This window comes from Centruroides sculpturatus, unplaced genomic scaffold, assembly GCF_000671375.1.
Source record: "Centruroides sculpturatus isolate CEXI.00-Female unplaced genomic scaffold, Cexi_2.0 scaffold318, whole genome shotgun sequence".
In the NCBI taxonomy this organism is placed as follows: Eukaryota; Metazoa; Arthropoda; class Arachnida; order Scorpiones; family Buthidae; genus Centruroides; species Centruroides sculpturatus.
In genome coordinates, this window is record NW_019384658.1 from 202,877 (window position 1) to 214,601 (window position 11,725).

Below are 11,725 nucleotides of genomic sequence, written 5' to 3' on the forward strand. Positions count from 1 at the left end.
CAAAGTTAATTTAATCAATTTACTTTATGTTAAAATTTAAATTCATTAAATAAGGATTACAAATTATTTAGAAACTGGAAGGTTCACTCAGGATATTCATGGGAAGAACCTTGTTACATTTACATTGCAGAAATATCTTAGATGCAAATGTAACAAGGCTTTTACAATGTTAGTAATCAAAAGCTTTTGAGGCAAATGTTTGATTTTGGGATAGTTTTAAATTCATTAAGTATAGAATTAAAATTTTATTGTAAAAAACAAATAATTCAAATATGAACTTTTAACTGAATATTATTGATAATTTGATTGGATTAATAATTTGAGCTGATAAATACATGTTTCATTTGAATATCTTTTACTTATTTATAAATAATATATAACTTTTCATGTATTTCTAGTAAGAAATTCTATAATTAAGTTAAACAATGTTAAATTTCTAATATTTGTAAGACACAATTATAAATTTTATTAATTATTAATAACTATATTTAAAAGACAAAAAAAGAAAAAGAAAAAATAAGTATATAATATTTTAAATTTTAAGCTTAGTACATGCCCCTTCTGGAAATGCAAGATGAAAAATACCAAATGACAGTCACCTCTCACCTTCCAGCCCATGTAGTAGTTGTAGATAGTTTCAGTTGCCAAAACCTCTCTTTCATCCTCCACACTTTCACGAACTTCTTCTCTTGACTTAGTAACATAATATTAATTGTTAATGGATAATTTTATATTTAATAATAAATAAGTCCCAAATTAAAAAATATTTTCAAATATCTAATAATTGTAATTCTAACATCAGCAATATCTAAATTAAAATTATATATTGTAATTAAATATTCACATAAAAAATGTTAACTTTTTATTATTTATAAAATAATAAATATCTTGCAATTATACAAATTGCATCTCAACTTTATTTTTTAGAAGTTTAAACATTTGAAATCAAGTAGAATGTTCTATTGCATATTCTATGTACAGTACATATGAAACATTTTTAGAGATGTATTTTCTGAAAATTTAAATTAATATGAACACACTTCTGGTAATTGATAGTATAATTTCTGAGGAAAATACTACTATTTTTTCTTAAAATTTAATTTTGATATTTTATATTAAATGGAAGAAGTTCAATAGAGTAATAATTTCAAATACAAAACTATTTGAAGAATCAATTAGTTATAAGAAAAATAATTAATACTTGTTAGAAAATTATTTAAATAATAGTATAAAATAAATTTTATAATGACTAAATATCCAGAAATTTTTAAAGAACTTTAAAACTATACTTGTAAATGAATTCCATTTACAAATCTAATTTAAACAACAATATTTACTCATTTAAATATGAATAAGAGGATATTTTATATTCAGTTTTGTATTATTGTATATATATTATACATTAGGGTAGGGTAGAGTAAAAAAAAGCATAAGAATATCAGTTAGTGCGTGAAAGTTGCCTTTTGTGATTCTCAGAGAAACTGCAAAATTTTGTTCCTATTGGACAATATCTTGAGGGAATCAATTTCAAACATTTTGAATATACAGCCAAATGTGTAGTAGTTAATTAAGGACTAATACTGTTAAAATGCAGCACTTTAGTTTTTCAAACTTTTATACAACCTTACTAGCTTTTAAAATTTCCATATTTAAGGGATATTGATATATTCATATTTTTAACATAGATAATAATAAATAATTGAAAATTATAACTCAATCAAACGTGTTTTAAAAATAATTTTATTACTTAAAAAAACTTACAAGATCAATTTCTTGAAACTGGATCACATGATACAGCTAATGCTTCAATTTCTAATTTCACTCATTTCTCAATAGACTGTGTATGGCACAGTCTATTGAGAGGAATTTGAGAAATTCTATTTCAGGTAATACTCTCCTCCACTTTTGAGTATCACTGGTCACAGTTCCTCATTCAACACATCATGTATCGCAGGTGGTTCAGTCACACTGCATGATTGCCAATTGATCAAAAGGACAATCCTATAGCATTCAAGTTTAGTTAGGGAATTTTGAGTGAATGAATACTGTGAAGTTGCCTTCCATGTATTATATGTAAATAGTTATTATTTATAAATATTTGTAGAACTTTGTCTTTTTCTTTTGTTTGCCCATGGGTTCATTGCCTAGTGTGCAATAAACCCATGGGAGTGGAGGGGAAAGAATGGTAACTGGTAGATGGCAGAAATGGACAATTTGCATGTATAGAAAAATTTTTAAGGAGGTGACTTTCAACAAGCAAAAGAGATGTGAAGATTATCAGGTTGTAGTAACCCAGAAGATTGTGTGAGATTCTGGACACTCCCCTTTTATTAATTGAAAATTGATGTCAAATTCATAAAGGTTATAAATAATATTTCTGACTTAAATGAAAGAATTTTAAATTAAAAATGAAGGAAACTGGTAAAACTGACTTCCTTCTCAATGAAAGTTCGACATCTTTTTTGTTTTCACTTATCTTCACAAATTTTGAGTCACATACAGTCCAGTTACCCCTCTGTAAACCACCACTCTTCCTAAACACGTGGGAATAATACAATTCTCTCATTGGAGAAAATCATCAAAAAAGGGGATTCTTTAGTATCATTCGGGGAGTATGCCACGAAATTCCATAGGAGAAGGACGTATTCCATATTATCTCCCCATGGCTAACACCCATATTTTGACTCCCGTAGTTCATACAAAGTTTGTTATTTCTAAGTTTCTAAATAGAAGAAAATCTTTATTAAAGTGCTGCCGAAGAACTAACCAAAGATAAGAACATTCGCACAGAATCTGAAATACAGAAGAAAATATACATTTATTGAGGTAGTATGTTTTAACTAGAAATGTAATCTCTCTCTCCGCAAATTCCATAATTATAATTTGAGAGTTTGATTTTGTAATTTTTTATTTTTGTTTATTAAATTTTCAATATTTTATGTTTGAGGCTCTATCACATTATGTCTGGGTCAAAATGTTTGGTCCTCTGCATATTGATTCGTAAATGCATGTTAATCCGCGTATAATAAATTTGATTAACTGGTGTCATCATCCTGACGTGGATCTGAATCTCATACTTTGGATCCCTTTTAAACGCCCTTAAGGTCATCCTTCGACTAGAGACCTGATCTTCTGATCTGTGAACTGCCGAGAACAGATTTCACTTAATCTGTGCGAATTAAGTGGTACAAATTCTACGGATCTGTACCCCGGCTAACTCACAATTGTACAAAGCTTCACAAATAAAAAGAAAGGTCACCTAACATCATACCTAGGGTTTCTCATTTCCCGGTCTTTTGCTTGTCCCGGGATCCCGGGATAAAAGTGAACTGTTTCCCGGGATCCCGGGACAGAATTAATTATTTCTAAGGTATACAAAATATCTTGAAATCAAATGATATAATTATTTTCCATTTTTTAAAGTAATTTTAAAGTTCTGTAACCTCCAAAATCATATTAATAATGCTGTGTAAGGTCTATAGGCCTATAATAAAAATTACCTTTAAATAACGTAGAAATTTTCACAAATAGAAAAAAATTAATTAAAGTTTGCTGGAAACTGCATACAACAACAACAAAAAAAATGTTTTGAATTGAGTTAAAAATTAAAAAAATGAACTTCTAATTTAGAAGGTAATTTTCGTTTTTTAAATAAAATATAATACAAAATATTGCAAACTTTTATAAGATTTTAAAAAGCAAAGATGGTCAATACTCCGATAACTCACTCTAATTCTTATTTTAGTAATGAAAAGTCTTGCCACCGAGAATGCCCTTTCCGATTCAATTGATGTGATTGGAATAGTGTTTAATGCATTTAAGAGAAGACAGATATTATGTGTTTTTTCACCTGTAGCCTGGAAGATTTCGAGTTCGTTTTCGAGATTGTAGTACTTCTTTCGCTCTCTAGTATTCTTGATTTGTCTACCTTGGCTGCTTTAATAGCGGCATCAAGCTTAGAGCTCGATAATTCGGCAATTCATTTGGCTTTAATAATCAGGTTTATGAAGAAAAACTTCATACTTGCAGACTTTGTACTCGTTTGTATCCTTGCCCAATTTGCACAATCTGGCGTCAGGCATTTATTGAAGCTACTGGGCATGGTTAAAACTCAAGACAGCGTAAGCACAATTATTCCAGATATTACAGGTTCCGACAAGTAAAGAATTTTTATAGTCCTGCCACAAATAAGCTATATATTGATTATTGACCATTTGTGACATGCTATAACGAGCAAAAATTTAAAAAAAAACTAATAGGTAGGTTTAAAATTAATAAATACAAATGTATTCTGACAGTGAATGAGTTAATTATGCTTTCTATTTGCAAAATTCCCCAACCTTAACACAAAATAAGAAAAAAAGTGAATTTTTAAGAAATTTGCGGGATTTCCCGGGATAAGAAAAATTTCCCGGAATATTTCCCGGGTTAAAAAAACAACCGGGATCCCGGGATCCCGTTTGAGAAACCCTAATCATACCATTCTTTTTTTGGATACCAAAAGAACATGATGTTGTCACAATCTACTACTTTGGGCTTTGAGGTGCCTTTCCCACATAACCCTTATCATTTTTCTTCCCTCCCTCCCTCTTACTCCAGTCTTCTGTAGTTTAAATATAACTTAAGGCATTTGTTACAAGTATTTGTTACAATATTTGTTACAAGTATTTACAATTGTAACATGAATCTTGTGTTAAACGTTTGTTTTACATTGCAATCTTGGTTGGATCTCTTTGTCAACCCTAACATAATATATCTCACAATACCTTTTACTTTGACATAACATTGTTTTAGTTATAATTATGTTTGTGACATTTGGTTTGTCATTATAAACATGTAGTTTTAGTTTCATTAAACAAAAACTGTGCTACTTTCCAGATTCTTCTCAATCCCAGTTCTCTGATACATTTGAATTCATTTACAGTCATGCCAAACATCATATTCTCTGGGTGACCATAGTAGGATTTCTTTGAATCACCTGATCAACTATATTTCACAGTTCTTTGATTAGGTAGCATAATAAGTGAATTAATGCCAAATGATTGCTGAATTACATTGGGCTAAAATAATGCTACTACTTATAATTAAATGTCATATAATTTGGCCTAGAGGTAGGCATTAGGCATCATCTCTCAATTTAATTATAATTATTAAATTTATCAATTATTAAAAATTAATTTATAACATTCTAGAAGAAAAGAATTGGACCAGAGACAGAGAAGGACTCAAACCCACAACTCCTGCTTACCATGCAGATGCATTATCAGTTATGCTACCCAGACCTCAAACTGATCTGCACTTTCAGAACTATTAATTTTAGATATAACCATACTGGTTATCTCATGATGGGACTGGGAATTGACTAGGAATGACTTCAGTATGGTTATATCTAAACTTAATTAACAATTCTGGTAAATTGGATGAAGATCAGGGTAGTGTAACTGACAATGCATCCACACTATAAGTGGGAAATATGGATTTGAGTCCTGCTCTGGGCCAATAATTTTCTTCCAGAACCTTCTAACTAAGTATTAAATATTAATTTAATTATAAGTATTAAATTATCAAAAGATGTGTAAGGAACCAAGTCTGAGCATTATTTTTATTTGCTTTTATTTTTGCTTTTTATTATATTTTTGTTTGGGCTTATGTTTTGTTGGGACAAAGGTTTCCTCACCATTCACTTTAGAAACTTAAAAATAGAAGAGAAACCAACTCACCAATGAGAGAAAAGCGCCATAGAAAAAACTCGCGCACACTTGCACACCCGAGCAGAAAAAAGTAAGTCCTCACCGAGAAAAGGGGGGAGAAGATCCCACAAGCATAACTTATGACCTTGCTAAACCTTAAAGAATAAAAACACCCCGAAAATTGTCAAAAAGAATAATGTAAAAGTTTAGCGAGTATTGTCAGAAAATAGGCTGCCAGACAAATAGAAAAAGTTTATTGTTAGCAAATAAGTATGTAAATAAGGGGAGTGATCACACTCAGAATTGTGACATCACCTCACAGTATAAAGTCTGAACCTCAAGTGAAGATGACCGAGGTGAGCTTCTGTTAGCAACGAGCTTGGTGAGCTTTGTAGCAGTAAACGAGAGAGAGGTGTCCGATAGGATAAAAGTAGTTCCAAGGCGATTTTGAAGTTATTCAATTTGTGGATCGAAGATTAGAGAAAGTCTTGAGAGTTGAGGAAAAGGGTTCCTAGTATATTGAGGTGACGATTAGGATCATTAATTCATAAAAATTATTGCACATAAATTAAGTTTTTGAAATTTTGAAATTTTGTCAAATTCCAAAGGGGAATAGAATTAAGTTAAAAAATAGATTGATTTGAGTTTTGTCGGGTTGATTCTTATTGATTTTCATTGAATAAATTGTTATTTGATTTTTACTAAATTTTATATATAGTTATTACTATTAAATATTTGATTTATTACTGACAACTTTGTCATTATTTAGTTCAGTGCACCCTTAAAGTCCAGGCCTGGCACACTAACGCGAATCCGCGTAAAGTACCCATTAGGGAATGGCTATTTCCGGCACACAGTCATGTCGATAATCGTTGGAAAAGTCGGAAAAATAATATAGAACTTTACAGATGGCACTTAACACCTCTCTAGGACAAATTACTTGACATTTAATTATTAATAGTACCAATATTTTAGCCTGATGTAATTCAGCAAATGTTTGGCATTAATTTAAAAATCAGGTTATTGGGTGTATTTGTATTTGCATATTAAGTGAATTGTTTGACATAAGTGTTATGATTTGTTTTCATGGGATATTTTACCATGAAACTTCACGCAAGCATAGATTTTCATCCCATACTTTCCCAATTTTTGAAAATGTTATAATTAATTAAGAGAAAGCGACATCAGCAAAAAAGTATCCTCCGTGAGGGGAAGAGGAAATTTTGAAAAATCCCTTCTTAGTATATGTTCTTGTGACGTAGCCTAACTGTGTACCAAATTTCAACCTTCAACTCTTAACTGTTTGGGTCTGCACTTATTATTATTACGTTGGGGTTATTGTACTTGGTTCACACCAATGGCTGTGTACTATGCCGGACCAGAGTCAAGGCATAGCAACCAAAAACAAAAATTAAATAAGTGTGTCAGTGTCTGTATTCAGGAATTTCCTAACAATGTGGCATGTATTCAATATAGTGGCCTTCTGTAGTGTGATGTATGTATTTCTACTCAATTGTAATGTTCCCAGGCTTTTGTGTAGTATGTGTGGTATCACACCTGTACAGGAGAGAACAACAGGTACAATAAGCACCCTATCCATCAGATGTCTTATTTCCTGGGCGAGTTCTGTGTACTTGCTAATTTTTTCAGTGCATGTGTTTTGTAGATTGTGAGTGTTTGGAATGGCTATGTCTATAATGTATGTGATTTTATTGTGTTTGTCAATAAGTGTGATATCTGATCTGTTGTGGTAAATTGTTTTATCTGTGATTACAGCTCTGTCATAGTACATTTTGTGTGTGTTGTTTTCCAATACTGTTTGTGGTATATACTTGTAGTATGGTTCATGCACTTCTAATATTTTGTGTTTCTTTGCAAGCTCTTGATGTATTATATTTGTTACTTGATTGTGTCTATGTAAGTAATCTGTCTGTGCCAAGAGCCTGCAACCAGAAGTAATATGTTGTATAGTTTCTAGCATGATGTGACATTTTCTGCATGTGTCATTTGTGAGTGTTGTATCTTGTGTTTTCTATAGTTTTTAATATTTATGACCTGATCCTGTATGGCAATCATAAATCCTTCCGTCTCCCCAAAGAAGCATTCCTGATCGAACCAGCTGTTTGATGCAGTTTTGTCAACAAAATCCTGGGCCAGGTCATAAGGATGCCTGCCATGGAGTGCCTTTTGAGCCCACAATTGCTTAATGGTGCTATGCTTTTTATGTGTTGTGTCAAGTCTGTATGTTGTGAGTGTAAGTTTAATGGTGTGTTATTTCAGTCTGCGAGAGTTACTGCTTTATGTAATTGTGATGTTTCTTGTTTCCTGTAGAAAAACTCTCGCAGTGACTGTATTTATTTGTAGTGAATGTTAACTATGTCAATCAGGCCACGTCCACCATCTTTACGTGGAAGGGTTAATCTTTCTGTGGAGGATTTAGGATGATGTTGTTTATGCTTAGTAAGTGTTGTTCTTGTATTCCTTTGGAGTTGCTCGAGATCTGTGTGAGTCCAATGTATAACTCCAAAAGAGTATGTGAGTACTGGGACGACATATGTTATTATTTAAATGATCTCATCTCAAAGCCCGAGTGGTATACAATAAATCACCAAACAATTGCCTAAATATACTTCTGGAAGCGAGGACTCGCTCAGGGTCTGGGTGGCATAACTGGCAAGCGCACCGCACGGCAAGCGGAGGTTGTGGGTTCAAACCCCGTCCTGGGCCAGTTCTTCTTTTTTCCAGAAGGTTCTAAATTATTTATCAATTTACTAAAAATTATAATTATTAATTTAGTTAAGACATTCCATCAAAATAAACATTGAAAAGCCCACAGAAGACATGAATAAAAGTATGGCAAACAGATGCAGAATTTGTACTTTCTGTCCATCTAAGAAATGCAAATGACAAAGTACTGTACATATGCAACTACTAAGGCTATTTGTGGATAGCACACTTTTAACATCTGCCAAGATTGCAAATGCAAATTTTTACCACCTTTCTATTTTTTTAATTGAAATATTATAATACTTCTCTTAACATACACTAATTTGTTTGAAATAAATAAAGGAAATATAAAAATATACTTGTTCTTAATTTGTAGTCTATGAGTCAAATGATNTACTTGTAGAACTTGCCTTCTTCCATGGATTCAATAACGTCTCCATTTCCAAGTGCAAAATCTTCTTTCTTCAGGATTCCTTTTTCTATGTGAAGTTTTTTTGCATTTGTCTAAGCCAAACTCCATTTGTATGTCCTTAGTGTATGAATGCGTGACTTGTAGGAGTTGATGAAGTTGTTTTTCTGTGGATGCATAAAGTTTTATGTCGTGCATGTACATGAGATGTGACAGTGTAAACTGTGTTGTTTTTTCATGTCTGATATTGTAGCCATATTGCGTGTTGTTTAACATGTTGGATAATGGGTTTAGGGCTAGGCAGAACCAGAGGACTCAAGGAATCTCCTTGAAAAATTCCTCGCCTAATGAATATCTCGTTTGTTTGTATGGAAGTGTTACTAATCCTGAAACGTAGTGTTGTTCTGCAGTGCTGCATAGTGTTTTGGAAGAATGCAATGAGTGATGGATGTATTTTGTACACGTGTAGAATATGTAGCAGCCAACTGTGTGGAACGCTGTCAAATGCTTTTCTGTAGTCTATGTATGCCATGTGTATGTTTCTGTGTTGTTTGTGTGCTTGCCGTAAAATGACTGAATCTATAAGTAACTGTTCTTTGCATCCCCTGCAATTTCTACAGCAACCTTTTTGTTGTTCTGTAAGAATGTCGTGTTCTTCAACACGTTTGTATATTTTGTTTGCGATACAGGATGTCAATAATTTGTATAGTGTTGGAAGACATGTAATTGGTCTGTATTGCATGGGGTCTGTGGTGTTGTCATTTTTAGGTTTCATGTAGGTGATGCCCTGAGTAATAAATTTTGGTATGTCTTCTAAATTGGTGATGATTGTCAGATGTTTGGCTATTTCCTGGTGCAGTGATGTAAATTTTTTGTACCAGAAATTATGAATGTTTTCTACACCAGGTGTCTTCCAGTTGTATGTTCTGTTCACGGCGTAGCGGATGTCATGTACATTTATTTCAGCACAGGGCATAGTTGGTATGTTGTGCAAGTTTCTGTTCTCCTCCTCGATCCAGCCTGCATCAGCATTGTGTGTAACAGCACTGGACCAAAGAAAAGACCAATAAGTTGTGAGTTCTTCTTCTGTTGGTGTGCCACTGTGCTGTGTATCAGTATTTGTTTTGGTAGTAATTTGTCTGTAAAAGTTTTTTTTTGTTGTTTGTAAATAACTTATTTTGTTGTTTTCATAGTGTACATGTTTTGTATTAGTGTATCAATGTATTCTGTAATGTGTGTTATGATGTTCATGTTTTGTGTTTTGATTTTCTTGAAAATGTTTTTTGAGTTGTTTCTTTAAATTAGGTGTTATGTTGAAAAATAGGCCACAGTCTCCCTTGGTTACCGGTGGCAAAAGCAGCGCCAACCCAAGCATGGCTACTGCAATGCCCTCAACAGATGTGAGGAATCAGTCTAGCCTTGGTGTTTCTGCACCAAGGCTAGATTGGTTCCTAGAATCAACCTAGAATTAACACAGTGACTCTAATGTTCATTTTTTGGATGTTGATATTAAAATTGGGACATCCATACCACAGTACATTGTAAACAGTCTGCAAAGCCCATGTGCATCCCAAGTGATTCATGTGACCCATTTCAATATAAAGTAGGCACTTTTAGATCGTTGGTCAGAAGAGCATATACTCATTCATCCACTTGAGAGGCACTTGATAATGAGTTAAACCACATTGAGAGGATTGCTAATATTCACAGCTACCAAAATCTTATTCCAAAAATCTTGAACCGCCACAAAAGAACACTAATGAACCTCAACACACAGACGAGGGCACATGGAGGCAACCAAGATATAGATGTAGAAAGAATACTGATTACATACAACCTGGCCTTGAGATCCATTGACGCATCTATCGCCAAAAAACATAAGATCAACATTGCATACAGGAGAACCCCAATGGTATATGACATGTTACTTAATGGAAAGGACCCATCTGACCTGAGTAAATTGCCAGACATATACCAAATCCCGGTGAGAGATGAGAGATGGGATTTGATCTACATAGGATCAACAAAATGCTCGATGGGGACCAAGATTAAGGAACACAAAGCAAATATACAGTACAACAGAGCCACCATGTCACTTGAGATTTATGCGTCAGAACTGGGCATCAATGTAGACTTCGCAAGGGCATCATTAATAGTCAAAACAAAACACATGGAACACCTCAAATGGCTAGAAGCAATAGAAATATATAAGGTGCACAGTACATCTACGTGCATTAACTCCTGAGAAAAAATGGCTCTTTCGTTAGCTTGGCAAGCCTTATTACATAATGATTACTACGGATTTAGTTGGTGTAGGAGGATGCATGAGAACATGTAACAATCATAATAAAAATAGTACATCATACATGTATGAGAAGAGTAAATACGATTCTGAATGATGGGGACATGACAGATACAACGCATGCGCAATGAACATCGCAAAATCAAATCATCATTCAAATTTTTTTTTTTTTTTAAATTGCATCATGGTGTTTTAGAATAAGGAATCCAGCCGTTTTACCTGAGGAAGGACAGGGAAGGTATTTGAAAACATTTGTTTTTACAAAGTTGTTTAATTTTTGTATTTCTACACACCAGTTAGAGGCTCGAGTAAGTAGGTTTTATTTATTTGTTATGTTGTTTTTAGTGTATTGTGTCAGCCTGCCTAATTGCTGTCTAATGTCACTTATTTGTGTTTCTATTCTTCTCTGCCAGGCAGGCTTGTGATAGAATTGTGTTTTGTGTGTATCTGTCTGCAATTGTATTTTCAGTCCATGGTGTGTCACTACTGTGACTGCCCCAGCATAAATTAATGTATGAATGTCTGAGAGTGTAGAAATTAAATGGATGTAGTGTGGTAGTAAGTGAGTGTTTACATAATTTAGTGTTTTTCCTACTG

The 11,725-nt window shown here is 33.0% G+C and overlaps 1 protein-coding gene across 1 annotated transcript in view; it reads right to left on the reverse strand.

Annotated features, from left to right (window-relative positions):
- The window catches only part of LOC111626485 (unconventional myosin-Ib-like), a 472,422-nt gene that overhangs the window by 78,881 nt on the left and 381,816 nt on the right, over window positions 1–11,725 (reverse strand). Inside the window, exon 22 of the mRNA XM_023369864.1 lies at window positions 607–693. Coding sequence (XP_023225632.1) covers window positions 607–693 — 87 coding nt within the window. The remainder of the gene's footprint in view (window positions 1–606; window positions 694–11,725) is intronic.